This window comes from Bos taurus, chromosome 16 (assembly GCF_002263795.3).
Source record: "Bos taurus isolate L1 Dominette 01449 registration number 42190680 breed Hereford chromosome 16, ARS-UCD2.0, whole genome shotgun sequence".
Classification (NCBI taxonomy): Eukaryota; Metazoa; Chordata; class Mammalia; order Artiodactyla; family Bovidae; genus Bos; species Bos taurus.
In genome coordinates, this window is record NC_037343.1 from 60218825 (window position 1) to 60246811 (window position 27987).

General features: G+C 35.7%; 2 protein-coding genes across 7 annotated transcripts in view; one reads left to right on the forward strand and one right to left on the reverse strand.

The window, feature by feature from the left end:
- The window catches only part of RALGPS2 (Ral GEF with PH domain and SH3 binding motif 2), a 165365-nt gene that overhangs the window by 94046 nt on the left and 43332 nt on the right, over nucleotides 1–27987 (forward strand). The gene's annotated exons all lie outside the window — the stretch shown is intronic.
- Nucleotides 918–27743, reverse strand: ANGPTL1 (angiopoietin like 1). Of its 3 annotated transcripts, XR_009490751.1 has the most exons (6): nucleotides 27402–27739; nucleotides 21519–22364; nucleotides 7193–7386; nucleotides 5785–6055; nucleotides 2960–4452; nucleotides 918–1267 (listed from the first exon to the last, which is right to left on the reverse strand). XR_009490751.1 is itself a non-coding variant. In XM_015475137.3 (5 exons), the coding sequence occupies exons 2-5, from the start codon at nucleotides 22339–22341 to the stop codon at nucleotides 4265–4267; spliced, it is 1476 nt and encodes a 491-aa protein (XP_015330623.1). In that variant the 5' UTR covers nucleotides 22342–22360; nucleotides 27402–27739; the 3' UTR covers nucleotides 918–4264. The 3 variants fall into 3 exon arrangements, 2 of the variants coding, with proteins under 2 accessions (XP_015330623.1, NP_001068894.1); XM_015475137.3 differs by having other exon boundaries at nucleotides 918–4452; nucleotides 21519–22360; NM_001075426.2 differs by lacking the exon at nucleotides 918–1267 and having other exon boundaries at nucleotides 3501–4452; nucleotides 27402–27743.

The following is a 27987-nucleotide window of genomic DNA, read 5'->3' on the forward strand; positions in this document are numbered from 1 at the left end:
GGACCTTCAGATTTTATCTGATCCTCTTTAATGTTTCTGGAGTTTTCAACCTATCTTGATCCCTTAGAAGAATATAGTTCTTTAATTTTATATTAGTTTTAGAAATTTTTGCTAATCTATGTACAAATATTTTCAAAAACAGTAGCTTTTTATTCACATTTCTACAAAGATATTTTGACAAAGTCCAAAGTTTTAATGAGGGTGTTTTCCCTGCCTCTTTGGTAGAATTTTACGTGGTTAAATGTATAAAAGTCTTTGGCACTGATCTCAAAAATGCCTAATGGTCAAAAAATGTCACTGGCTTTTAATATTTTAAGAGTTTTATTCCATTTTCCTTTCTTTGATTTGTAAGTAATACACACCATGGATTACTTTACCTTATTCTTCTCACTAGGATTACATAGTGAATTCTAAAACAGCAATAAAGCATGTTCAGTCATTTTATTCTGAATCCTGAGAATGAGGTCTGAAATGAGCTCTGACCAAATGGCAGCTAGCCCTAGCTTTTTCTTTAGCCAAAATTACATTCCCATTTTCCATTACCTCATTTATATCCTTTTTTACTCTCATTTTTTTATATATATATTTAAAATTCTTCTAACTTTCTTTAATAGTGTATTTTATGAAGTTTACTTTAGGCCATTCAGAGACTTGTGATATAAAAGGGCTAGGGATGGGGTTATATTGATTGCTTTCCCATTTTCATCGTTTTGGGGTTTGTTTGTTTTTTTTGAAGAGCCTATATCTTTAAAATATATGTATATTATGTGTAGAAGTTATATAGATCTGCATTTTAATCATAAAGAGAATCAGATTCCCCCAGTTCCAACAGCTTTGCCAGCAGTGTTTCCAACTTGATATTTCAGTAACGTGTTTTGTAAATTTTTTAGCAAACCTTAATAGGAGGATAATAATAAAAATCTTAAGTAACATTTATTTGCAATTTAATCCCATATGCCCAACATTGTACACTTTACATAAATTTTCTAATTTGTTACAACAGTTTATAAGTGATATTATTATTCATGTAAGTGAAAAAACCTGAACAAGGGAGGTTAAATTGACTTGCTCTTAAGATATGCATTATAACCATTTCATTTATAGCTCCAAGAAAGCATTATGGAATTATATTAATATTTTAGAAATCTGTCTTTAGTTTTAATTTTGAGTTCATCTTGAAAACTGAGCTTATTTTTATGGCTTCTTTAAGGAGAGGTCATGCCATCATTACGTAGAATCATTCTTTTCTTACTTATTTTCTCAGACACTAAAAGAATAAAAAAATCATTAGGATATAATCATCTTTAACTTACTATTGATTAATTCAAGTATATAAAAATCATATCACAGTAGTACAGATTTACAGGTAATTTGAAACATTTTCATAGTTGTAGAAGCTTTTACAGTTTTCTTATATGATTACTAGTAGGAGTCCTAACAAATATAATGCCAAAAGAATTAGCACTCCTTGACTCATAGAGTCAAGTGAACATTAAACTGAAAATCTGATCTTTACACTCACACAGGCTTGGAGCCTGAGGATGAGTTTATTAGTTCATATGTACTTAATTTTAGAGATGTCAAGGTTCCTTAATATTGACGATGTCCCATTGAGTGGAGGATAGAGTCTAAGTCATTTTTAGGATAAGCTTCATTTCATTTATTAAAAATAACTAAACATAAGTAATCCTTCTATAAACCAGCTTCAAGTTTATAGCTCAATCTTACTGAAGGTAAGGCAACCACATCTTATTCCCGAGTAACCTGTAAAGTGGCTAGCTATCAGACCTTGCCTACCATACATGTGACTTAACCTAATCGCTCACAAGATTCTCATTAGGCTGAAATCTCTTAGTATGGCTATTCCTTTTTTTATTTTTTTGGCTGTGCCACACAGCATGTGGGATCATAATTTCCCAACCAGGGACTGAACCCTAGCCCCCTGCATTGGAAGCGTAGAGTCCTAACCACTGGACCACCAGAGGAGTCCTTTTTTTTTTTTTTTTTCTTTTTTTTACTATGGCTGTTCTTAATTTTTCTTATGGCCAATGCTCTTTACTACCTGCCGTTAACAGGTGGCATAGCTCTATTAAGTTTGCACATGAAGATCGTGGATCAGTGTAATTTTGTGCTGGAAAATTTGGATATTGTTTCTTTTAGCACGTTGGTTACTCACTCTGTGCAAGACACCACATGATAGGTAATGCAGAAAGTATATAGATGAGCAAGAATAATCTGGTAGTTGAAGTCTACTGAGTCCTTACTAGTATCAAGCATTATTCTAAATGTTTCACCACATGTATTACCTCATTTGATTTTCACAGTAACTACATGAGCTAAGTACTGTTGTTATCTCCACTTTATAGATATGAAAACTGAGGCAGGAATATATAAATTGACCTCAGGAATATCTAAGTCTAACACATGTACATAGTAGATTTGAGCCACAAAGCCAAGCAGTTCTGCCTTTAGGACCTATGCTTAGCCATCATATAATATTGCTTCCTACTCCTTGATCTCGAGGAACTCAGTTGCTTAAGTTATTGTTAAGCTTTCCAGGAACTTTTGAGCAGAGCTGTATCACCTCTCTATAAAGGAGGGTATAATGAACCTGTGGGCAAGGCGCTGTGAGCATTCAGCAGTCTTCCAGTTTGTATGTTGACTTTCACATGATTCTCGTGTTAATAATATTCCTCTTCTGTGAAAATTCTCTGAGACTTGTCTTTAATAGGGTTTTGGATGTGTGAGTGAAATGCTGTAGTTCTGCAAATAAATGGAATGCCCTCGTAAAGTTTTATTCAATTAAGACTTGATAAAATGATTAGATGCCTAATTTCTCCCAGAAATTTTCTAGTGGAGTTTTCTGGTTCTAGGGGTGGTGGAGAGGGACTTGAAAACCATTCCAAAATGACCAGATAAAGCAGGGAATAACATTGCTGTCAGCTTGATGTTCTCTTACCTTCTTTCACCAGAAGTTTTGAGATGTGGCAGAGCAGAAACATTGGACTTGATGTTGATGGATTAAAGTTGTGCAGATAATTATCTTCAGTTCTGCCTGGTTGAGCAAAAGTCTCAAGAGATTCCTCTAAAATTTTTAGTTCACAAATGAGTTAAGGGAAGATCTGCTCTAAGCAGAACATATTTTTAGAAGATAATTATTCTAGAAGATTGGTAGTAAAGTTGTTAGTTGCAAAGATGAGCTAAAGACACACACACTGGAATTAGCCATTTGGACTACTGAAACCCCTGTGGATTCCATCCTGAAACTGTTGAATCTCAGTATTGGAAAGATATCTAACAGCTCGTTGAAGATGTTTTAGTCCCACCCATCGGTATGCAGTAATGCTTGTAAAGCTGTCCAAACTTTCTGACTTGACTAGCAGATAAACTTTTTCTAAATAGTTAAGATCAGTAAATTAGGGAGGGAAAAGTATTAATAAATAAGCTTAGAGTTGTAATTCAGTTCTGTAAAACCATTGACTCACCAAATATTCTGCACGTTTGTAATATCAATGTTTTACTGATATAAAAACATAAAGTAGATTTTAGGAAATTTTGGTATTCATACGAAATCATATGAAGGTAACATTGAAAAATTAATTTGTCTATTTCTGTTTCTATAAATTGGCCATTTAAATACTGTAAACATTATTTTTGTTTTTAAAAAATATGTATCTTGTGGATTTCTTCATTCTGAAATTGACATAAAATATATTGTCAAGAATTCAAGTTTAATCATTTCATGTGAAAGGCATAAACTCACTTTGAAATAACTTTTATTCAATGCAAATTGTTGGCAAAACTAGAGTTTTTTCTAATTTCCTGTCTATATTTTTTATAAATAAAATGTATGATGTTGCTGAAATCTTAAAATTATTTTTCCATTGGAAGTTACAGCATTCTCATAAAGGCTTTAAATAAATTGTTAAAGATCTTGACATGTATTGAATTTTGATTTAAAATAAAGCTAAAATTTGTTTTACGTTGTGACAAATAATTTACATTTTAGAAAACAAACTTTGGCTGTATTCAGTCAATAATATTTTTAAAATAACTTGGATTATAGATGCAGATAATCTTCTACAGTATATTAAGGGAAGATGAAACTATATTCATAAATCCCCTTTTATAGTTATAGTAAAAATTCACTTAAAAAACTATATCTGTAGAAATGAATTGTGCAAAATAATACACATGTAACATTTACATTTTTAAGAACTGAAAATTAGAGTTCTGTGTCATTTAAATTGGAGACTGCGTCTCTTCAGTCAATAGGCTTGATCAACATCTGAACTGCTCTCAAGGAGTATGAGCCACCTCGGTATTCGGCCCAAAATATCCCATCTTGGTACTTGCTTCTGTAATGGCCTCCTCTGTACCAGACTCCATTGAGATTCGAGTGTGCACAGGCATTGTACCACCATCCTCCTTTATGGAAGTGGGCGCAGTTTCCTTTGAGGAAAAAAAATACAGACATCAGAGTAAAAGTTTCTTCTAAGTGTGGTACTCTGTAAACCATCAAAAACCTACTCTACTTTGAGAACAGTTTGAGTTTTTCTTACTGATTTCAGTTAACCTTTATCTTCACAGTGGTGTTTTTTCATTTATCCTGTTACTGTTGCTTGAGTATCAACTACTTGAAAGATCACTTGAATTGCCTTTTTTATTTTGCTCTTTGCTTATTAGCACATGCTTTTTTTGTTGTTGTTGTGAGTGATTTTCTTTGCTGGGAGGCAGGGTAAATAAAATGCAAGTAGTGTTTGTATGTAAGAGAGAGAAATGGGAGAGATTGGGAGGGAAAAAGATATGGAGTTGCTAAAGAGAGTAAAGTTGGGTAAAATTGATTTTTAAAATAGCAAAAAAATCTATATCTAAAATAGTACTATTAACAAATCAAATGAGTTTCTGTAAATAAGGCATATATTATGGTCAAATCTGTCTTCCTTTTTCCTCTTTTGCCAGAGTGAAATAGAGACCTGTGTGCTGCTTGCCATAGAGCTCAATGTAAAAATAAATCAATTTTCAGGAGATATCGCTTTATCAGAGCCAGAAACCTAGGCTAAAAAGGCAAAAAGTGTGTGAAAATTAAATTAAAAATTACATTATGTGGATGACCTAATTGAGTCTTTCTAAAGAGAATATTTCTCCTCTGAATAAAGCTTTTCTGCAGTTCCTGTACCCCCTGCTACAGTCATCTTGCTAGTCGTCTTTACCAAAAAGTGCCTTTACCCCATGTACCCAAATGACTTGCTTCCTTCACTCCCTTCAGGGCCTTGTTCAAATGTCACCTTTTTTGTCCAACCCACGGAAAATGGCACCCTCCCTGTTCCTTGTTCAGTTTTACTTTTCCTGAAGCACTTGCCACCACCTGAGAAATCATTTTGTTTACTTCCAGAAAGTAAGTTCCCAAAGGGCAGGAACTTTGTTCACTGCTGTGTTCCTCAGAGCCTACAACAGTGCCTACCACATGGTAGGTGTCCAGTGGGATTTGTTAGCAGCTGTAGGCAGTTGCAAGTTTATTTCCAGATGACTATGTTTTGTTTCCCATCCCACCCCATCAGGTTAGAACAGCAAGACCTTGTTCACAGAGTTCACGCTTTGCGATTGCCTTAGAGAAGAGCTCCTAAAAAGCTGTTCCTTTTAGCAGGTTGTATTCCCTTTGACTGAGTCCAAAACAACTTTTCTGAAAAGACTTCAGTGGCATATACTTTATAACTGGGTTCTATTTAGTGCATAGAAAGTGGTGATCCTGCAAAGAAGACGCATCAGTTTTTTCTCACTCACCTGCATACATATCTTTATCTCTGTCCAGAGTGGTGAACTGTTTACCATTATGCCACATCATGGAATCCCCAGCATTCCCCTGGTAAGTCCCCAGACGCAGTCTATAGAATTCACTTTCCGGTTCCAGGCGGAAACTGCTATATTCTGCATAGACTTTTTTGTCACTCCAGTCTTCTAATTCAATCAGTAACTTATAATTATCTTGATTGCTAAGCAAATAGATATTTTCCAGTCCAAGCCAATATTCTCCATCAATGTTTCCAAATCCTTTCTGTTATTAAACAAAGAACATGCATACATGAATGAGTGTAGAGATAGTAAGCATTTTCTAGATGTTTTAAACACCTGATAGCTTAAAGATATTGACCATTTAAGTGTTAATGTAATCTTCCATTTTTGTAGATCACCTGTTCTACTGAAGTCCCACGTAATCACTTTGTTTTGTTTTGCTTTCTCTCAATTTGTCAGCATTTATTTGCACAACTAACTCCAAAGTCTACAAATAAGATAAAAGCAGAATTGAAATTATTCATAGAAACTAAAAATATTAACTAGTACACTACCCAGATCCTCGAAAAGCGTTCCTGATTTCTTTCATACTCATACAAAGAAACAAATTTTTGTTCTAAAGGTATTGTCTCCACCATAGTCAAATAAATAATACATCTAACATTTTTTATGATACTCAGCAAAAATGGTAATATCTGTTTTAGAACAAATTATCTTCTTTAGCTCTATTAAAAATAAAATTAGTAAATGTAAGATGATAAAATAGTAATCTTCAAAGTCCTGTTGGAAAATTGTAGGTTAATGTTTGAAGAAAGTAACAAATTAACTATCCTATTTCCATAAATATTTGCCATCGCAAGTATGCAGCAGAATATGTTTGATAAACCTGATCTTAATGCTAAATGTATTTTCAAAGAGGTTGTGTTCTTTCACTTGTTACTTGTTTAGAAATGTATACAATTTCTCACATGGATATATTAATGTCTCATTATTATAAGCAATAATACAGAGTATAGGACTTCCAAAACATGACCTTTTTTCTAAGATTGTTTACCTCCGATTAAATACACTTGATAATGGGTGCAGATGTGGTCATGAACAAAAAAGCAGTTGTCTTCCTAGAAAATGAAATTAGGATCAATCTTTGCAAAGAATTAAATATATGTGTAAATCATCCAGACTGAAAGGGAACATTTTAAAGTACATCTTCAGTTTCCTTTTTACATTTTAATTTTGACTTGAAACCAAAGATGAGGATTGTCTTTTGGACAAATGCAGATAATGAAAAACATACGAAGAGCAATTTTTTAGCTGTGTATCTTATTTGTTGCATAGAATGACTATTCTTGCAAGAGCTGCTTTGTCTACCTCTCCCCCCAGGGCTGAATCACTGATTTACCTTATAATTTTCCCAGTTTCTGAAGAAGTTGACAGAGCCATCTGTTCTTTTCTGAATAACAGTCCAACCCCCGGGATCCAAACTGTTCTCACACCATAGTTGCATTGGTCCATTGCTGTTTTCAGGTTTGATCATATAAATCCCACTGACTGAATGTCCAGCGTCTTTTGCATGCTGACAATCTTTGTATGGTCCTGTAATTAAAATTTTGGTTTGGCTTTGATTGCCAGGAAACTTAATAGGAAAAGAGCCATATTAAAGTAGTTTTTAGTCAAGAGTCTTACCGTTGTATCTTTCTTTACAGATACCATTTTTAATGTATTGTGTACACAAACCTCCAAAAGCTAAAGAAACTAAATTTTTTTTAAAAAAGCATCTAAATAAAAGAATTACCCTCCCCGAGTCCCACTATCTGGAACATTAACTTGATTTTCCACTGTTCTTGCAAGTCTTTGTCCAAATACATCTATTTTTTGTATTGTTATAATTCTGACACTTATAGAAAATTGTATTCTTTTTGTTTCAACAAACGTTTCCATGGGACTACAGCCTCCATTCTAGCACTTACAGTAACTGTACGACACAGTCTTTGATGTTGATATATCATGCTTACCTCTGCCACTAGGCACTGAGGTTTCATCTGATTTTTGCTATTATAAATAACACTATACATAGTGTCTTCTTTTTGACTTCATTTTTTCATACATATGAAAATCTTGCAGGATTGATCTGCTAGATCAAAAGTGTGTGAACAGTTTTACAGTTTTTCATGGGGTCCAATTTATAGTTACCAAAATTTGATTTCAGTGGATCACACTAGTCCCTTGAGATACTCAGTGAAAATGGCATACCACGGTCAAGTAAGTTTTAGAACTGCTAAGTATTATATTACCCTTTCAGAAACACAGTATACATTCACATATGAAAGACTGAGAAGCCCTGAAATAAACCAGTCTCCCAAGCTTATGGAATCTTTTAAATTTTTCCCTCATACAACAGTTCATAAGAATACATTTCAGGAATGTTGGCAACATGCCTTTCTAAAGTGTTGTATCAATTTATATGACTAACAGTAATTTTCTTATTTAATCTACACAGTAACCTTCTGATAGTTTACAGATGTTCTGTAGATGAAACAGTTAACTGACTAGTCTTGAAACCCTAGACTTAAGCCCACTTTTTTCTAATCCCAGAACCCATGCTCTGAACTGTTATGCTACAATTGTTCCCATGTTATCTCACAGTTGTATGAATTCACTCCCTATTTTTTAATCCACTGATAAGTTCTTCATATATTTTAAAATGACAGAACATTTTGTGAAATCGTTTGTAGGGTACCTGACTCTTGAACTTGTGATTTCCATATTTCTGATCAAAGAAAGATAGCATCTAGTTTACTGAGCATTCTTCAGTTTCACCCTTCTCCAGTGTTTTGATGCTTTGAATTTTTTAATAAGCATGTCAAAATATTAAGTGATTCAGAAATAAGAATTACCCTAAAGATCAACCCTAAGTTACCCTTAAGAACAACCAAATGAGTATAGAAATGTCAGTTGTCAAATTTTATATTTTACTAAAAATTTTTAAGTTCTGACATGTAGAATTTTTAGAAATTGTGTGAGAGTTCAGTCAAGTAAAATTCGTACAAGAAAATCTGTACTGTAATGATAATAGGATTGTTGAAATTTTGAGGAATGTGTTTTCTGTACGATGCCAAGTATGTACAAGGTCCCTTATGGGGCCTTATTGGGGTAGAATTAATCTCATTAAATAAATAGTTACACAGCTACAACATTAGAAGGGTTTCTTAGAAACTGTAAACTCTTCCCTCTAGATTATCCTTAAGGATGGAGACTGTTTTTGTTTTTCTTCTGACTTCATGTCATCAGTGTTTGAACTATTAAGTTCAAACTTAATAGTTTGTTAAGCAAATGAATCAGAGTTGCTTTCACATTTTGAATACAGGGAAATTGAAAACCACACGCAAAAAGAAGAGATGATCAATTTCTCTAGTCCATATTTTTATTGTGTTTCATTGATATTTCTCTGTTTCGGGTTTTTAAAAATTATAATGACTGTAAGCACTACTGATTGCTACTAAAAATTTATAGAAACTGGAAATACATAATGCTGCCTTTCTTGGGTTATATTTATTTTAAGTATTAAATTTCTTAGTTCTAGAGCTTCAATTAGATTATTTTTTATCATTTTTATTTCTCTTCTGAGATTCCAGTCTTGCATTTATTATGGACATAGTTTCCTTTAAGCTGTAATAACTACTTTAAAAATTCTTGTTCCTTCTATTTCTAGTTTGTTGAGAGCTGTTACCATGAATGGATTTAGGATTTTGTCAAGGCGTTTTATTTATCTACTGACATGATGATATGGTTTTTCTTTTTTATTTGTTAATATGATAAATTCTATTGATTGTATTTTTAGTGTTAAGCCAACCTTTTGTTCCTGGGATAACCTCAACTTGGTCATGTTATATTATTGTTTTTATATATAGCTTGATTTGTTAAATTTTTGTTAAGAATTTATGTTTTTATAGTTGTGAGGATATTGGTTAGATTGTGAAAACTCATAAATGGTTTCTTAAGCTAGGGAGGGCTCTTCTAAAAATAATGTTTTTCCTTTTCACACTAGCTGTAAATTAGATCACGTTCCATTTAAATGCAATGTGAATTATTTTTACCTATCTACCTTCTCAGTTATTGAATTTAAATTACAAAGTATTCATAGCCTTTAACACAGTGCTTAATAAAATAGTCATCATCAGTAACTTAGTTCCCTTTTCTTCTTTGTTGCTGACCTTTACACATAGTAGTAACTTATTTAATAATTTAAGTAGCTTGTGTAATAAATATGTTTGTTGTATTAAAAGATTTAATGTGGCTATTCAGAGTTGAATGTACACTCATTTCTATTATAGAAAAATAATGTATTCCTGAAAAACCTCATGTTCTGCAAAATCATGCACTAAAAATAACAGTTAATGTTAGCTCTTAGCATACTTTGTGTTCATCTGCAGTTATTTGTGGCACAGAACATTACTATGCTTGGATAAAATCCCATGTGAACCAATTTGACCACTTTGTTTCACTGATGTTATTCACCATTGTTTTTTTAACCAGTCATGTATGAGCTACTTCACGTTACAGAAGCATGCAAGTCAAGTCAGAGAAGGGTAGAGAAGTTTAAATGAAGTATGATTTCCAGATCCAGTCTTAGATTATTTTGTGCAATGCATGGTAACGTGTTTTATTTATTTACTTGTGGGTGAGAGCTCTAGTTTTTATATCCAGTTTAACTGTGTATCTAGCTTAACTCACTTCAGTGCTCAAATATTTGTTGAATTAAACGATTCCTGGCAGCCACAGTGGTTTCCTTGGTTCTGTCTTTTCTGCATCTGCAATAGGCTGGAGACTGTGTTAGGCTCCAGGGATAGAGAAACAGCCACAGAGTCCAGGGGGAAGTGGGGAAAGAAGACTCCACTATATCCTGATGAGTCCTCCGATCGGCCGCAGGGCGCACAGGAAACCTGGCTGAGAACTAGCTAACCCAGACTTGTGGGGAAACCATGGTGTTGGCTCCATCTGCCGAGGCATGGAGAGAAGAGAGCTTGATGAACCAGGAGAGTTAGAAGTTCAGCATGAGATGTCTGTGGTGGAGGGTGGCTCTTAGAGCTCTTGAGGTCTGCTGCAGGGTTGAAATAGATGTCTTCAGTCTGAGAATGCAGTTGTCATAGTTGTTTACAAAATTAACCAGATTTTTTCTAAGTTGTCACTTTCAGAACAGTCAAGAATATCTGAGGAACACTGCTTTTAAAACTTGTATCAGTATTATAGTTAATGCACACATGAAGTGTTTTTGTTGCAGTACATACAAATCTCATTTCGTAAGTGTGCTTCTTCTGTGAATGTCATCTTTGTAAATGTTTGCTCTGTACTCATTTGAGTATAATTTTGACAGTTTACATTTTATATTCTACTATATATATTTACAAGTTGGACTTGCATTAGATTATTGGAATTGCTGTAAAACATTTATAAGCATCGTTTGGAGTCTTGACAGAATTTTTGTAGAATGCCATTTGTCTCTCTTCTGCTATTTAATAGGCCCTCAGATATTTAAGCAAATTGGGGAGTTCCTGGGTTTTCTAGATCCAGCTTTGATTTGATAAGATTTCAGTTTATGCAAATTTAAAATTATCTTCAAAACCCACTTTTTTGTAGTGAGCTTCATGTTTGCAGTTTGGATGCCTGTTATACTTGGTTGATATAAAGGCTTAGGAAAATGTGGTAGAAATTCTTTTCTGAGACATGTGGATAAAATTAGCAGTATTTGCAGCTATTTTTTTCCTCCTCAGTAAAGCTAATAAGTATCAGAATTTAGTGTTTGTTTATATTTATTTTTATAAATAAACCATTAACCTGTCTTAGCCCAGTGTATACTATTGATCTTGGCAGAAATATTTTCTCATTATTACTTGCATATCTTATTTATTTTCTGCTATGCGATTAGATTATAGATCATTCTTATATTAAATGTTTTACTGCTTTCTCTTTACCATAAAAAGTGCTTCCCAGGCATTCTTAAATGACTAGTAAAGAAGTACCAGCTTTATTTTTGAGAGGCCAGTTTCCCAGTTTAACTTGCTGGTTTGTGTAGTATCAGAAATTAATTTATCTATGATATGATTCAGGAATTTGTTATTAGTTGTTTACAGGTATAGACTAGGAGTACCTTTCTTCCAAAATAGGAATTTTATTACAACCTTTTGCTTACAACCTCTTAAAATTTTTTATTGGAGTATATATAGCTGATTTAGTGTTGTGTTAGTTTCAGGTATACAGCAAAGTGAATCAGTTATACATATACATATGTCCATTCTTTTTTTTTTTTAGATTATTTTCCCATATAGGTCATTACAGAGTACTGAGTAGAGTTCCCTGAGCCATACAGTAGATTCTTATTATTATCTATTTTATATATAGTAGTGTGTGTCTGTCAATCCCAGTCTCCCAATTTACCCCTCTCCCCCACTTTTCCCTCCTGCTAACCATAAGTTCGTTTTCTACATCAGTGACTTGCACTGAGTAATCTTGAAATAGTTGTTTTCTATGATGCAATTGGATTCTTCTCAAAGCGTGAAAATGGAATTCTGTACATTGAATCTGAAGTCTCTTTCTTCCTCAGTTTATTTGGTGATTAAAATTTGTATAAGACTAACAAAGTCCAGTTAATAGGTCTGATTCATCATAGAAAAATACCAAAAAAAAAAAAAAGAAAGAAAGAAAAATACTGACCAGTCATGCCACATATTTCACAACATGTATTTTTTTATGAAGAACCCATGTTTTGAACAGAACAGTGTGTTGAAAAAGACAAGAAGATTTCATACTTTGAATAGCACCTTTACTGGAAGCCATCTTTATTTAACATACCTGTCCTCTTTCTATAAAGAAACTGTTTAATTACTTGAGAGGTAAATCCTTTTCTTTTTGTTGTTGAATTTCTCATTAATTTCCTTACTTTGTCCCAGTACCGTGTTTTTTGTGATAGAAGAAGTAGGACGAAAGGGATAACCAACTTAGAACTTTCAGATAACTGGTCAGCAAGTAAAATCTTTCGACAAGTAAATTTTTTAATTGGGTTGAGTTAAGTATAAGATAAATATATTTAGCATTTCTGGAATGGGAAATTTGAGGCAAATGCCTTCTAAAGTGATAATAGATTCTTTCTTGTAAAAATATGAATTACTTTGTTTATTAATCTATAAGCTTAAAATGCAGTTAGCAACCTGAGCTCTTATATTGAAGTTACTTAAGAATATACACGGCATCCGGTCCCATTACTTCATGGGAAATAGATGGGGAAACAGTGTCAGACTTTATTTTTTTGGGCTCCAAAATCACTGCAGATGGTGACTGCATCCATGAAATTAAAAGACACTTACTTCTTGTAAGGAAAGTTATGACCAACCTAGATAGCATATTCAAAAGCAGAGACATTACTTTGCCAACAAAGGTCTGTCTAGTCAAGGCTATGGTTTTTCCTGTGGTCATGTATGGATGTGAGAGTTGGACTGTGAAGAAGGCTGAGCGCCGAAGAATTGATGCTTTTGAACTGTGGTGTTGGAGAAGATTCTTGAGAGTCCCTTGGACTGCAAGGAGATCCAACCAGTCCATTCCAAAGGAGATCAGTCCTGGGATTTCTTTGGAAGGAATGATGCTAAAGCTGAAACTCCAGTACTTTGGCCACTTCATGCAAAGAGTTGACTCATTGGAAAAAATTCTGATGCTGGGAGGGATTGGGGGCAGGAGGAGAAGGGGGCGACATAGGATGAGATGGCTTGATGGCATCACTTGCTCGATGGACGTGAGTCTGAGTGAACTCCGGGAGTTGGTGATGGACAGGAAGGCCTGGCGTGCTGTGATTCATGGGGTCGCAAAGAGTCAGACACGACTGAGCGACTGAACTGAACTGAACTGAAGAATATACCAATTGTTTTTCATAACTGGTTAATAGAAGCGTACTTCAGCCCCTTTGCTCAACTAGTCGTCCTCGTTAATTTAGTTTTTGTTGGTTTAAATGTTAATATAAGTATTCCACTGAAACCAGCTGCATTTTTAAAATTTACTAATGGGAAGCATTATAAATAATTAAATTGAAAATTAGCTTATTACTTACTAAAAAGCATGTTTTTAGTTTCTAATGACTGTTTTTCAAACTTAACTTTATTAGATTGCCTTTTATATTCCCATACATGGCAAGGCATATATTGGAAATTACACTCCAAAAATATACGACAGGGATGGTCAGAGCATACACAAAGCTTATTTTCATTTGTATCACCTCATTTAATCATCACAACAAGCTCTTAGAAAAGAAGCAACTGAGCCTCAGAAGAGCCTTGCCAGAATCCAGATTTCCTGGTATGCAGGTCTATTCTCTAACATACTATGAAGGAACTTTCTCAACTTCATTTACCTACAAGGAATGAACTTATAAATATGCCATCTGTAAAAGGAAAGTGTTTTCTTTTATTAAAGACTATCGCCAATGAACAACATTACCAGTTAAGAATTTTTTGATAACAGTCTGCCAAATGTATAGTTACATTCCCAAACATTTTGTTTTTCAGGTAGAGGGAAAGTAATTTTTCTGGGGATTATTTATTGTAAATGAACAAAAATATTCTGTTTTTTGCCATAAGCTCATAGTAAGTTTATTCTCCTGAGGTGCACTTTTCTTATAACCATTTTAAATGAAAATATAAAATTGCCTGTCATTAAGATACCTTTTTAAAAATGCTGGTAAGATATATATAACATAAAATGTACCAGCTTAACCATCTTTAAGTATACAGTTGAGTGGCATTAGTACATTTTCATTACTATACAATTAATCTCCATAGCTCTTTTCCTCTTGGAAAACTAAAACTCTGTATGCATTAAATAACAACTCAGCATCGTCCCCTCCCCCAGCCCCTGGCAGCCACCATTCTACTCTCTGTCTCTCTGAATTTACTGTAGATACCTCACATATATGTAGAATAATTGTATAGTATTTGACTTTCTGTGATTGGCTAGGACACTTTTTAAATATACATACACGTTATTCATTTAAAGGGTTTAGAATGACCATGTACCTACATGTAGAGGGCAGTAATATGAAATTCTTGGTGCCAGGAGCATATGTGAGTTCAGCAATAGACATCCATGTTTGCCCTTTTTGTTCAAGTACCCAAACAGCTGACATATTTTCCAGTCTGACATAGGAATAATATGAACAAAGATTTTAGCACATTACATATAAAGAAAAAATAGCAAGTCTGTTGTTGCTTGTTGTAGTTTATATTTGATAAGAATCACAGAATACTAGAACTAGAAAGAGGTATTAGAGTCTTCCAGTCCCACCAGTACTTGTACAAATGAGAAAAACAGGCAAAGTGACTTACCCAGGGTCAATAACAAAGAAAACAAGTTTCCTTAATTCTGTGCAGTTTCCCTTGTAGCTAATTAATGTCCTTGAGTTTCAGAGACCAACAGTTACAGAAAAAAATAAAAAGTTAATGTTTGCTTAGAACAACAAATATATAATGAATAACAGAAGAAGTTATGCCCGTGCTTCATTTTTACATTAAGGATTGGTTTATTTGGGATATATACACCATTATTTCTTTTAAAGCAAGTCTGTTTAATGGGACCTTTGATATGCTAAATCCTTAGCATGAGATTTAACTCTCTAATACTGGATTTTTTGGCACTGCAGCTCAGTGTCTAGTAAAACCTAGAGCTGATGTGTCTCATTTCCCATAGGCATGCTTAGTGTGTCATTGTCTGAATATGTGAATTATCATTTCTTCCAGAACTGGCGATAACCATCAAATTAAGATACTCCATGGCAGTCATCCCCATATTTATGTGACTATACATCCCATCAGTTAAAAAAAAAAAATTCACACACTTCAGTTATGTTTATTTATAAATTATATGTAAAAATTACTGATAAATTATATACATTAAAGGCTTAGACAAGACATCTATTTTTAAGAGAATATAAAAAAGTTTTTTCTTTCTTTATATGTCCAGGTGATCATTCCATCCACATCATTCCCTTGAAAATCAGAGGGCATGGAGATCTTAATAATGATCATCATTTGCCCAATTTACTGGTTCACTAGCCTCTTGTTTCTGACAGTTACAACATAAAATGAATGACTGCAGTAGAGTAGAATGTGTTAAAGTACTTTCATGAAGGTCTTTGGAATGACAGTTTTAAGAAGCTCTATAAAAATATAATATCAAGTTAATCAGCATTTATTTAGCATCTGCAAAGGACACAATATCCACCTACCATGAAGGAGCTTACACTATAGACTGAAGGCATTTTATGTATGTGTGTATACATAAGTACTGTGTGTACATGTGAAGATACCTGATGATTCAGCAGTGAATATAAGAAATATCGTGTCTTTGTTATAGAGTGTAGAGACATTCGTGTAGGAACAATCACTTCAAGCCTGGGGAAGTCAAAGAGGCTCTCAAAGAGGCTTCAAGGAGGACTCACTTTTGTATTGTATAATACTGTAGTCTGAGCCTTACAATTTGAATTAGGGAGAATGCATGGGAAATATTTAGAAGACAATGAGTTGATTTATTTTATTGAAGCAGATGGTTTTTGTGAAAGAAATCAATAGAAGGAAAGCTAAAGAAGTGGGGTTGATTCTTTTGAGGAGGATATTAATCTTCCCCAGGCTAAGCAAACTGGATGTTTTCTGTTTGTAGTAAGGACCTGCTGGGCAGGTGTGTGTTGTGATCAGGATGGAAATTTGAGGCAGATCTGTTGGCAGTGTAGAATATATTTTGGTGGAAAGAGAAAATGGAGTTAAAGAGATCAGTTGGCAAGCTGTTTTACAATTCTCAGTAAGAATAATGTTTGAGTGCCAGGTCCATGGTTCTAATGGCTCCTCATGTGTGGTAAATACTGTTGTTATCCCCACTTTACAGATGAGGAACAGACACAGAGCAACCCTTTCCACCCAGCTGTCACCCAGCTAGTAATCCAGGACGTTTTTGTCCACTCTCTGCTTTCACAGATAATGTGGATCTAAGTTAGAGTTCCGGTTCTGAACAGAAATGAGGGACACATCCATGAAAGACTGAAAAGCAGCACAGATACAACTTAGTTGACTCCATGCATGGGACAGGAGGGAAGAGTCAAAGATGAGCCAAACAGATTCTGAAATGGGTGGTAAAATACACCAAAATAGAGAAGTCAGAATCCATTTACCTATCAGTTTCATTTACAGAAATTTATTTCCTAAGAGTGTAATTTTAAGGATAGAAATGGTACGGACCTAACAGAAGCAGAAGATATTAAGAAGAGGTGGCAAGAATACACAGAAGAACTGTACAAAAAAGATCTTCACAACCCAGATAATCACGATAGTGTGATCACTCACCTAGAGCCAGACATCCTAGAATGTGAAGTCAAGTGGGCCTTAGAAAGCATCACTATGAACAAAGCTAGTGGAGGTGATGGGATTCCAGTGGAGCTATTTCATATCCTGAAAGATGATGCTGTGAAAGTGCTGCACTCAGTATGCCAGCAAATTTGTAAAACTCAGCAGTGGCCACAGGACTGGAAAAGGTCAGTTTTCATTCCAATCCCAAAGAAAGGCAATGCCAAAGAATGCTCAAACTACCGCACAATTGCACTCATCTCACACGCTAGTAAAGTAATGCTCAAAATTCTCCAAACCAGGCTTCAGCAATACGTGAACTGTGAAATTCCAGGTGTTCAAGCTGGTTTTAGAAAAGGCAGAGGAGCCAGAGATCAAATTGCCAACATCCGCTGGATCATGGAAAAAGGAAGAGAGTTCCATAAAAACATCTATTTCTGCTTTATTGACTATGCCAAAGCCTTTGACTGTGTGCATCACAATAAACTGTGGAAAATTCTGAAAGAGATGGGAATACCAGACCACCTGACCTCTTGAGAAACCTATATGCAGGTCAGGAAACAACAGTTAGAACTGGACATGGAACAACAGACTGGTTCCAAATAGGAAAAGGAGTACGTCAAGGCTGTATATTGTCACCCTGCTTATTTAACTTCTATGCAGAGTACATCATGAGAAACGCTGGACTGGAAGAAGCACAAGCTGGAATCAAGATTGCCAGGAGAAATATCAATAACCTCAGATATGCAGAAATATCAATAACCTCAGATATGCAGATGACACCACCCTTATGGCAGAAAATGAAGAGGAACTGGAAAGCCTCTTGATGAAAGTGAAAGAAGAGAGGGAAAAAGTTGGCTTAAAGCTCAACATTCAGAAAACGAAGATCATGGCATCTGGTCCCATCACTTCATGGGAAATAGATGGGGAAACAGTGGAAACAGTGTCAGACTTTATTTTGGGGGGCTCCAAAATCACTGCAGGTGGTGATTGCAGCCATGAAATTAAAAGACGCTTACTCCTTGGAAGAAAAGTTATGACCAACCTAGATAGCATATTCAAAAGCAGAGACATTACTTTGCCAACAAAGGCCCGTCTAGTCAAGGCTATAGTTTTTCCAGTGGTCATGTATGGATGTGAAAGTTGGACTGTGAAGAAGGCTGAGCACCGAAGAATTGATGCTTTTGAACTGTGGTGTTGGAGAAGACCCTTGAGAGTCCCTTGGACTGCAAGGAGATCCAACCAGTCCATTCTGAAGGAGATCAGTCCTGGGTGTTCGTTGGAAGGACTGATGCTGAAGTTGAAACTCCAATACTTTGGCCACCTCATGCGAAGAGTTGACTCATTGGAAAAAACCCTGATGCAGGAAGGGATTGGGGGCAGGAGGAGAAGGGGATGACAGAGGATGAGATGTCTGGATGGCATCACCGACTCGATGGACATGAGTTTGGGTAAACTCCTGGAGTTGGTGATGGACAGGGAGGGCTGGCGTGCTGCAATTCATGGGGTCACAAAGAGTTAGACATGACTGAGCGACTGATCTGAACTGAACTGAAGAGTATAATTATAGAGGGGAAAAAAGAACAAGGTTAATTTTTAAAGTTTATGGGGGGAGCGGGGGAGAAAGACCTGAAGATTATTACCAAAGTGTTTTCAGAAAGTGAAAATGAAAAGTGAAGTCACTCAGTCGTGTCCGACTCTCAGTGACCCCATGGACTGTAGCCTACCAGGCTCCTCTGTCCATGGGGTTTTCTAGGCAAGACTACTGGAGTGGGCTGCTATTTCTTTCTCCAGGGGATCTTCCCAACCCAGGGATTGAACCCGGGTCTCCCACACTGCAGACACGCGCTTTACCATCTGAGCCACCAAGGAAGCCCATATAAATAGGTTCTCATCTCTAGCTTCTGACCAGAGCTCCAAAATTTCTGTAATTTCTTAAAAGATAAATGTACTAAGGGCATCTTATGCTCTAATGTACACTCCTATTACTACTAGTAACTATAAAGTAGTTCCTCAGAAGTAAACTATTACTGTAGTTTACTTCTGAGTATTTGGATATTCCAGAAGCATTTTTAAAAGTTTGTTAGTATTTTCTAGATTTTCCTCAGTAATTATTGTTTTTACAATAATAATTGACTTATTTCTTAAAGTAGAATGCTAGTTCAGGGAAAGATTGTTTTAGGGTCTAGTTATTAATTTACGTATTCATTCCTCAAGCATGTATTGTAGTGCTTACAATATGCGGAATACAACAGCCACACCTAATCCTGGCTAGATGTTTGAGATAGATAAATGAAAAGACAGTTTACTTTCTTCCAGAAATGTTCAGTCTAACAGGGAGACAGACATGCAGACAAATAACTTCAGTGTAATGTAATGGAAAAAAACATGTTGAAGGCATTGTCAGCAGTTTGGGGAGGGAGACTTCTAGATACATTTGTTTGAATCTGAGTAGGTATAACAGTTAAGACACTATTTTAGCTAAGCCTTGAAATCTACCAGGTTGGACAGATAAGCTGAAAGAAGGCATTTCAGTAGAGGAAGCAGCAGCATGTGAGATAATGATCCAGGTGCAAACATCCAGCTTTGGTTAGAATCAGGAGGCGAGCTCCATGCCGGAGTTATCTGAGCAGTGGTGAAGCTTGTAGCCTTGAAGGAGTGTGAGACCTCTAATAAAACAGAACATCTTCGAGAAAGCCTTTAAGTCATAGGAGAAGGAAGAAGATGCCAGTGAAGGACCTAGAGAAGTAGGAAGAGTTAGAGTATTATCATCTGGATACCCAAGAAAGCAGAGATGTGTGAATGGTCAGTGATGTCCCCTGCTACACAAAGACACGAGCACTTTGCAATGTACATACTTTCAGTCTTTTGTCTTTTTTCTGTTTTTTGTTTTTTTAATTATTTCTTAGTCTACATGCAGTCTTTTGTCCTCCCTTTTCAATAAGTGAATAAACTACAATTAATTTTTTTCTTTCTTTCTTTTTTTTTTTTTTTTAACTTTTGGGCCTTTGGGTCTTTCCCTTTAAGAAAACAAGTCAATTTGTAAAAAATTCAGGAGAATATAGCTTACGAGAAATTGGATGTATGTGTAAAATAAATGTATTCAGAACGTTAACAGTGAGCTTACTAGACGGAAACAAAGATGACTTATTCATCTTTTTGTGGCAGACACCTTGATCAGTGACTGATAATGAATGAAAGGAGGAAGGGATGGAATTAGAGGTAGAGATACTAGGATCAATCCTCAGGATTTTTGTGGATTGAAGACTTACTTATATTTACATGGTTACAGGGTATTTTAGCTTTGAAAAATAGGTGAGGTGGATACCTTTTCATGGGCTTTCCTGGTGGCTCAGATAGTAAAGAATCCTGCTGAAATGCAGGAAACCTGGGTTCGATCCCTGGGTTGGGAAGATCCCCTGGAGGAGGGCAGAGCAACCCACTCCAGTATTCTTGGCTGGAGAACCCTCATGGACAGAGAAGCCTGGCGGGCTACAGTGCATGGGGTCACAAAGAACTGGACTAAGCTGAGTGACTAAGCACAGCATACTTTTTCTTCTTCTTGAGACTGAGAGCAAGAAGCCTGGGTTTTATGCAAATGTTTTCAAGACAGGAAAGCACAAGGAACCTAGTACTAAGTATCTCAGCACAGCAGCAGAAGGTGGTGCATGTGCTGAGAGTGGAGCTAGGAGGAGGTTAATGCTAAGCTTCGGGAGATACTGTTGTTGTTTAGTTGCTAGGTCGTGTCTGACACTTGGTGATCCCGTAGACGGTAGCCTGCCAGGCTTCTCTGTCCATGGGATTTCCCAAGCAAGAATACTAGAGTGGGTTGTCATTGCCTTCTCCAGAGGATCCTCCTGATCCAAAGATTGAACTCACTTCTCTTGCATTGACAGGTGGGTTCTTTACCTCTGAGCCACCAGGGTAACTTTAGGAGAGTGAGAACTAATTGTTACACATTCCTTCTGAGGAAGATAATGATGAGAAGAACAGCAAGAGGTAAATGAAAGGGATGTTTAGCAAATGTGAGGACCTAGCTGGAGACAGGTAGGATGGCATAGAGGTTAGGAGTGGATTGTGGACTCATTCCTGTCTCAGTGCAAATAATTTAGATTATAAGAATTTGGATGAATGACTACTTTTCCCACAAAGTATACTGTTTCTAGAAACTGTTAAGACTGAGAGATGTATTTAAGAACAATTTCAGGTTAATAGAAAACAAAATCAGAAAATTTAATATTCATGTAAAATTACATCACCAAAATGAAGGATAGGCATGTATTATGAGCATTATTTCATAAACCATAAAACATATTGACCTTGTACTTCCATTTTTAGCAGTAAGAGGTAACTCACCTTCATTGATGAAAGTTACCGGTGGTATCTTGAGAGGGCTTTTGGTGGGAGAAGTAACCAGATCCGGTGGCGGCATTAAATCTCTGGGATAGCCTGGATCCCTCTGTATCTCATTGCCTCCCAGCAGACCAGGAGTGTACTGATGACTGTTAGGGATGTGCTGTGGCACGACCTGGACGAGAGGAGGAGACACATGGGGGTCCTGTCGAGAAAATATCCTCAAGCACTGTTCTTCCAACAAAGTGATCATCACAGACTGGTTATTGACCAGATCAGTCAAGGAAGCGTATTTCACCTCCAGTTCCCTGTACCTTGTTGCCATCTTCAACATTTCTGTGGTGACATTGAGGATTTTATTTTCCAACTGGGAAAGTTCAAGTGAATTATCCCTCTTTCGGATAATCTCATGCAGCAGTTGCATATAGAGCTGAGTGACTCGAGAGTTCATGTTACGGCTTTCTTTCCTCAGCAGCTTTACCTCATTGACAATGTTTCCATCCACGTCCACCACCAACTGCAGGACGTCTATCTCCCGCTTCTGCTTGGAGAGCACATCCTTTAGGTTCTCAAGATCCATCCTGGTGATCATGTCTTTAATGGTACCTGCATCTTGCCCTTTGGTATTGACACATATTGGCCCTGTTATTTTTTGTTCAGGTACCAGAAATGTGTATGAACATTTCTTTGCATCCTCTTTACCATCTGTGGCGCGAGGGTATCTCCTCTGGGTTATTTTTTTAATTTTGAACTGTCTTCCTCTGCCATGTCCAATGCCCATTAGTAGGAAGAATAGCACACTTAGGGTCCAGATAAAAGCCTTCATTTTGAAATGAGGTTGTATGCTATCTTTAAAAAAGAAAAAGCAAACCAATGAAGGGAAGAAGTAGAAAATAATTAATATTAATCTACTTTTTAAGTCAGAAATCTAAAAAAGTAAGGGAAAAACTGAATATCTATTGGTGTTAATAAATGGGGCCAGAATTAAAGTTATTAATTTTTAAATTCCATATTAAGTGCCTTCCTATTTGTTTAAAAATTAGGTTTCAGAGAAGAGCTTTCCAACTACCATCTTAGGTAATGCGTTTTGTTCCCCAGCTCAGTGAGCAGATCTTGGTGCCCCTGTGTTGAGGCATATGGTTAGATGCTCTTGGGGCTTTTGAGACCCTAGTAAGACACTTCTCCTACCTTTAAAAAGCTCACTTGTTGTCTTAAGGCTGGGAAAATGGTACACAATGCCTGTAAAAAATTAATTACAACATTCTTCTCTAACTAGTGTGAAAGTTGCTGGTCAGTGTTTTTTCTTTATATTGTATGTTTTGAATTAATTTGACCTTCTCTAATAAGTATCTGTTTTATCTGTCAAATTAAAGAAACATTTTTAGACAAAATGTAAAACCAGAATGTTTTAGCATAGTAGTTTTTGCTTGTTTCATAGTATGTCCTTTTGGTATTGGTGACAAGTTTGAGAATGATAGCATGCTCACTGTGGGTAATCGTGTTTCCTAAATCATATTCCTATATATGCTCTAAGTTTATATATGATTCAGCAGGTTCATTCTTCTAAGAGAAGTTCTACTGAACTGCATTTTTGTAAAATATTAATAACTTTTTATAACCATTACCAAGGAAAGAAACTCAACTGTAGTTGAATCTGATTAGTGAAAAGTGCCTGTTTAACAACCATCTCATATCATCTAAGACTTCTCTGCTCCCATGGGCATGTTGAAGGCCAAGGCCACACAAGTAGGTAATATTAGAGCCAGGTCTAGAATCCAGGTTCCCTGGCTCTTTAGTCAGTGTTTCTAGCAGTGGCACATAGGCTGAAATGTGTGCTTGGAATGTTGCACTTCTGCTGTGAAAGATAAATGCTTATTTTTTTATGGTATAATCGATAGAAACACTCTAGAAAACAGTAAAACTAGTTCCAGGAAGCAAAACTGCTTCCTTTCTCTTTCATTACCTCCCTGCAGAGCAGTAGCGGTTAGAATGAATAGGATGTATCATCCTGTCGTCAGTATAGCCCACCGTGCTGCAGGATAGCCCACCTTCCTCTCTTATAAACTTCTTGTGTGCTGTTTTTGAAGGATGGCAGTGGATATACCAAGAACTTTTCTATCCCATTTTCCACCCAATTGTTTTTTGATTTGGGAAGCCAGGTCCCAAATGATTTATGATGCTACTAATAAATAGCAATGCAGCAGTAACAGTGGGTCATTTTTATTGGGCGTGCCAGGCATTGTTTAAGCCTTTTACATGCATTAAATGATTTTACCACAGCCCTCTGAGGTAGGTTATTACTATCTTCATTTTCAAATGAAAAAACCTGGCATCCAGATGTTAAGTATCAGTACCTCACCCAGAGGCACACTGCTTTCTAAGACATAGAGCCAGAATTTGAACCCAAGCAGAAGACTCCAGGGTTCATGTTTTTCATTAACAACTGTATCATATGGCAACATATTCTGTCCTTTTTTCTATCACCAACACTATAACAATCCTTTATATTTATGTAGTGCTTAACTCATATTAACTGTTTGCATTCACAGCAGCACTGGGATGTAAACATACACCATTTTGCAGAGAATAAGCCTGGAGAAGCTGAAACACTTAGATGGGATTCAGATCTTCTACTCTTACCTCTCTAGACCTGTGACTTTTATCCTACTCGGGTCATAACTGCAGAGGAATCTTAACTTTGTGTTCCTTGTCTTTCACAGTCTCTTCCTGGTTTGTATCTCTTTACATTGACCCCTTACTTAATTATGCACGAGTACTTGTGGATCAGTTTTATATCCCAAGCTTTTCTGCTGCCATTCCTTTCCCTCCATATGTATTCTATCAGTTGATAGTAACATGTCTGACTTGATTATGAATCCTCCTAAAATTAAAGGTTGTATCAATAAAATATGGACTCTTCAACTAGAGTCATAAAGATGGGCTTCCCCTTTATAACAGGCTTCCCTCATAAAGATGACTACTACTTTCTAAAACCATGTCTACTTCAGTGTTTTCAAATGAGTAAGGTTTGCAAACTGGAGTGATAATGAAAATAAAGCAAAGAATGGATGGAGTGCAGGGAATTCTTTTTCCTTTATTAACGTAAGATAGGAGGGATGAGCATAATAATATTCCATATCTGTGTCCGAGGCCTTCTGTTTGCTGACAGATAGCCGGAAGCACACTTGGATGAGTACTTTTCATTTTTTGTTTTCATCCTTTGCCTTCTGACATCAGTTGAAAATTTAGACCAAGTTTCATTTATTTTATTTAAAAAGGGCTTTAGTTACTATATTGGAGTTACCTGTACCAAAAACCAGTAAAATGTTTCTTGTTATACTTGCAGATTCATGGGATTTAGATATGGTTTATTTTTAAAACTGCAGACAGTAAAATAGAAGCCATCAGCCTCCTGGGTAAACGTACAGCGTTTCTCCTGTAGTTAATGCAGCCCTTGTTCAGATGCACTCATTTCTTTCATTTCAGTAATGGAATGGAAACTCTTAGATCATAGAAAATCATTTTATCTAAGTAATCTACTATGAAAAAAGCTACCAAAACAAGGAAAATTCAGAAAGTACCGTGAAACTTCAAAACATGTAGACTTTTCTGAGCAGTGTTCTGATTGAAGGTCTTACATTCCTACCAGACACAGATTTGTATAGAACTGAGAAGCATATAATCCAACTCTGTTGGAACTTTGTATCGGTGTTGTTATGGAAGAACAAAAATGTGAAAATACAAATCTAAATTAAAATAGCCATAGCTTCCTTTTGCTGTATTCTGCCTTGGCTCTTTGTGGGTTCCTGTACAATTAAATCATACGGTGAATCACCATCTACGATAAGAGAATCTGACCTAGGATTAACATTTAAAGGGGACAACAGAAAGTTTATTTAAAAAAAAAATAAATACAATTTCCTTATCCTTTACAAAAGTCATGATTTCGTTGTCACCTAAAGCTGAATAAGGAGCCACATTTCTTAAGTAGTAGACTAGCTACGTCATGAGTAAAGAATGAGTTTTTAGAATACATTTACTGTTACCTTTTATGAAAACATTCTCTCATTTAATATTTTCCCACATATGTTCAGTTTTAAAAGTGAAAGATCCATAAATCTGTGTTACCTCATAAAACCTTTCTGTATATGTTAAAATTTTCCTAGGCCCCACGAGAATGTTGTAAATTAGTTACAGTATACTTAAGTTTAAATCTATGTCTGCTTGGTTGTTTTTAGGGGGGAAAAAAAAGCCTTCCATGCTTTGAGTTAATTTTATTGGTACTATTTCTCTTCACAGTTGCTACATTGCCAGTTAGTAGGGAGAAGAAATGAAAGCAAAGATTTGACTTCCTTTCAGATGGTAAACGCGTAGAGGCATTTAACTGGCAGTGTCATGCCCTGAAAACAGCATGAGGCAATGAAATTAAATTTATGAAGCACTGAAGATACTGTAGATAAAGAACTTCTAGATTGTGAATTATGTTCTGGGAAGAGCCTCAAGAACGATTTCATCCCCTGGAGATGTTTAAGAAAGGGATAAATAGTTATCTGGGTTTCAGATTAAATGCTCGCTTAAGGCTTCCATAAGAACCAAGGTTTAATTGAAGTCCTGTACTTTGCATAGCGGCAACAACAGAAAAGAAAGGGATGACATATTTCTGATTCAGTATTTCTTGGAAATTTTATCAGAATTTCTTATAAAATATGTTTAACAGAGATTGTCCCAGTATTTAGAGTTTTGAATCTTTAAGAAAAGGACATGAAAGTGAAGTTGAGGAAATCTTACTTAGCTTTACCATTTTTTTGCTTGTTGAAGATTCTTACCTTGAATTTCTTTGGTTTTTTAAAAGGACAGAGAACCCCCAAATCATAGCAAACTTAAGTGTCTTTGGTTTTAAAGCTCATTGTTGGTAACTAGTAATTTTATTTTTAGTCTAGTAACAAAATTAAACAAAGCTCCTAGATAGAATATTTAAAGAATTGTGTTCGTTGACCAAAATTGTATTTGTCTAAAAGTATTACATACTTTTGGTCTTTGAATTATGTATGTAAGTAATTGTGTCTTCTGGGTCCTTACTTTCTATTGTTAACACGGGCCACTTATGCAGTGCTTCTGTCACATTGTATTCCTTCTTAACTATGCTCTGTAAGATTTTAGGACTACTTAATGTATCCATCGCTTTGGTTTGTCACATAATTCTGGTTGTAGCAGTTTTAATTTTTGTTACCCAAGTTAAAGTACTGTTACATATAAACTTAGAAACTACTTAAAAGTTTGAGTTTTAGCAAGAAATACCATAGACTTATTTTAAAACTCTTATATTTAGGATTACTAAATACTAGGTTATATTTGGTTATGCTGTGATTGGGGTATCGTTGCAAAGCCTTGCAGTTAATTTGATGTTTTCTTAATTGTGTTTGTAGCTTTACTTTAAGATATTTTAACAGGACATGTAAGTCATTAGCACACACACTGTAGCTGCAAAGACAAACTAATCATGTTTACAACTATTTAGTTTGTATCCTTTTGTTTTTATCATTGTGCAATAAATCTTATACATTTAACGTTAATTGTTAAAATTTCTAATGTCACTAAAGCACTTGTTTTTTGAAATGCAGAATGTATGTACATCAATCTATAAACATACACACTAAATACCATTAAATTGAACCTCAAATAAATCATTAATCATCACAAAGTATGTAATGACCAGTTTTATCTAAAGTTGCAAAACAAAACCTTTTCCAGACAAGCAAATTGTAGTATGTTCCAAAAGTCTTTGATTAATAAGAGATTTTGACATTTCTACTACAAATATAAAACAATTATACATTTCAGCATTCATAGAATTTTAAAATAAAAGTAAAAGAAATATTAAAATACCTTTTTGCATCTGTTGATAAAGCAAGCCCAGAAACTTGCTGCTCTTACTCTTGCTTTTAAAAATCAGAGTAGACGTTTGTTCGTCTGTGACTTTAATGGCAACTGCATTTTTGTTTTGGACCGTTGAATCCAAGCTGTAATAAGGAGCTTCTTTCTTCTTACAGCACTAATCAATTGAATTTGACAAGCCACCTATGTAATTTTAAGTAGTAGAGTGGAAGTTCCTGGTCTGCGGGCTGTCTTTAATCCAGCAGAGAAAGCATTGTGGCTTTGCTCTGTCTGCCACATGGAGAAATGCAGTAAAACCAGCTGCAGCTGACCCAGATTGTATATACAGTACCCTCGAATAGTGATTCCCTCTCTTTCTCAGGAGACTCAAGTTCAGCCCACATATTACGTCACCAAAAATTTGCTGGAGACTAGGGGGGAAAAATCTCCTTAGGATTTCCTCTCTGTTGCCTTAAATAGGGGTGGGGGTAGTGGCATCAGCAGGAGGTTGAACGCCTGCAAACAAGGAGAGACTGTGTGCAGGTTGAAGGAAGGGCACCATCTGGAAACAAACTATCATAGTTTAGCGGGCAATTAT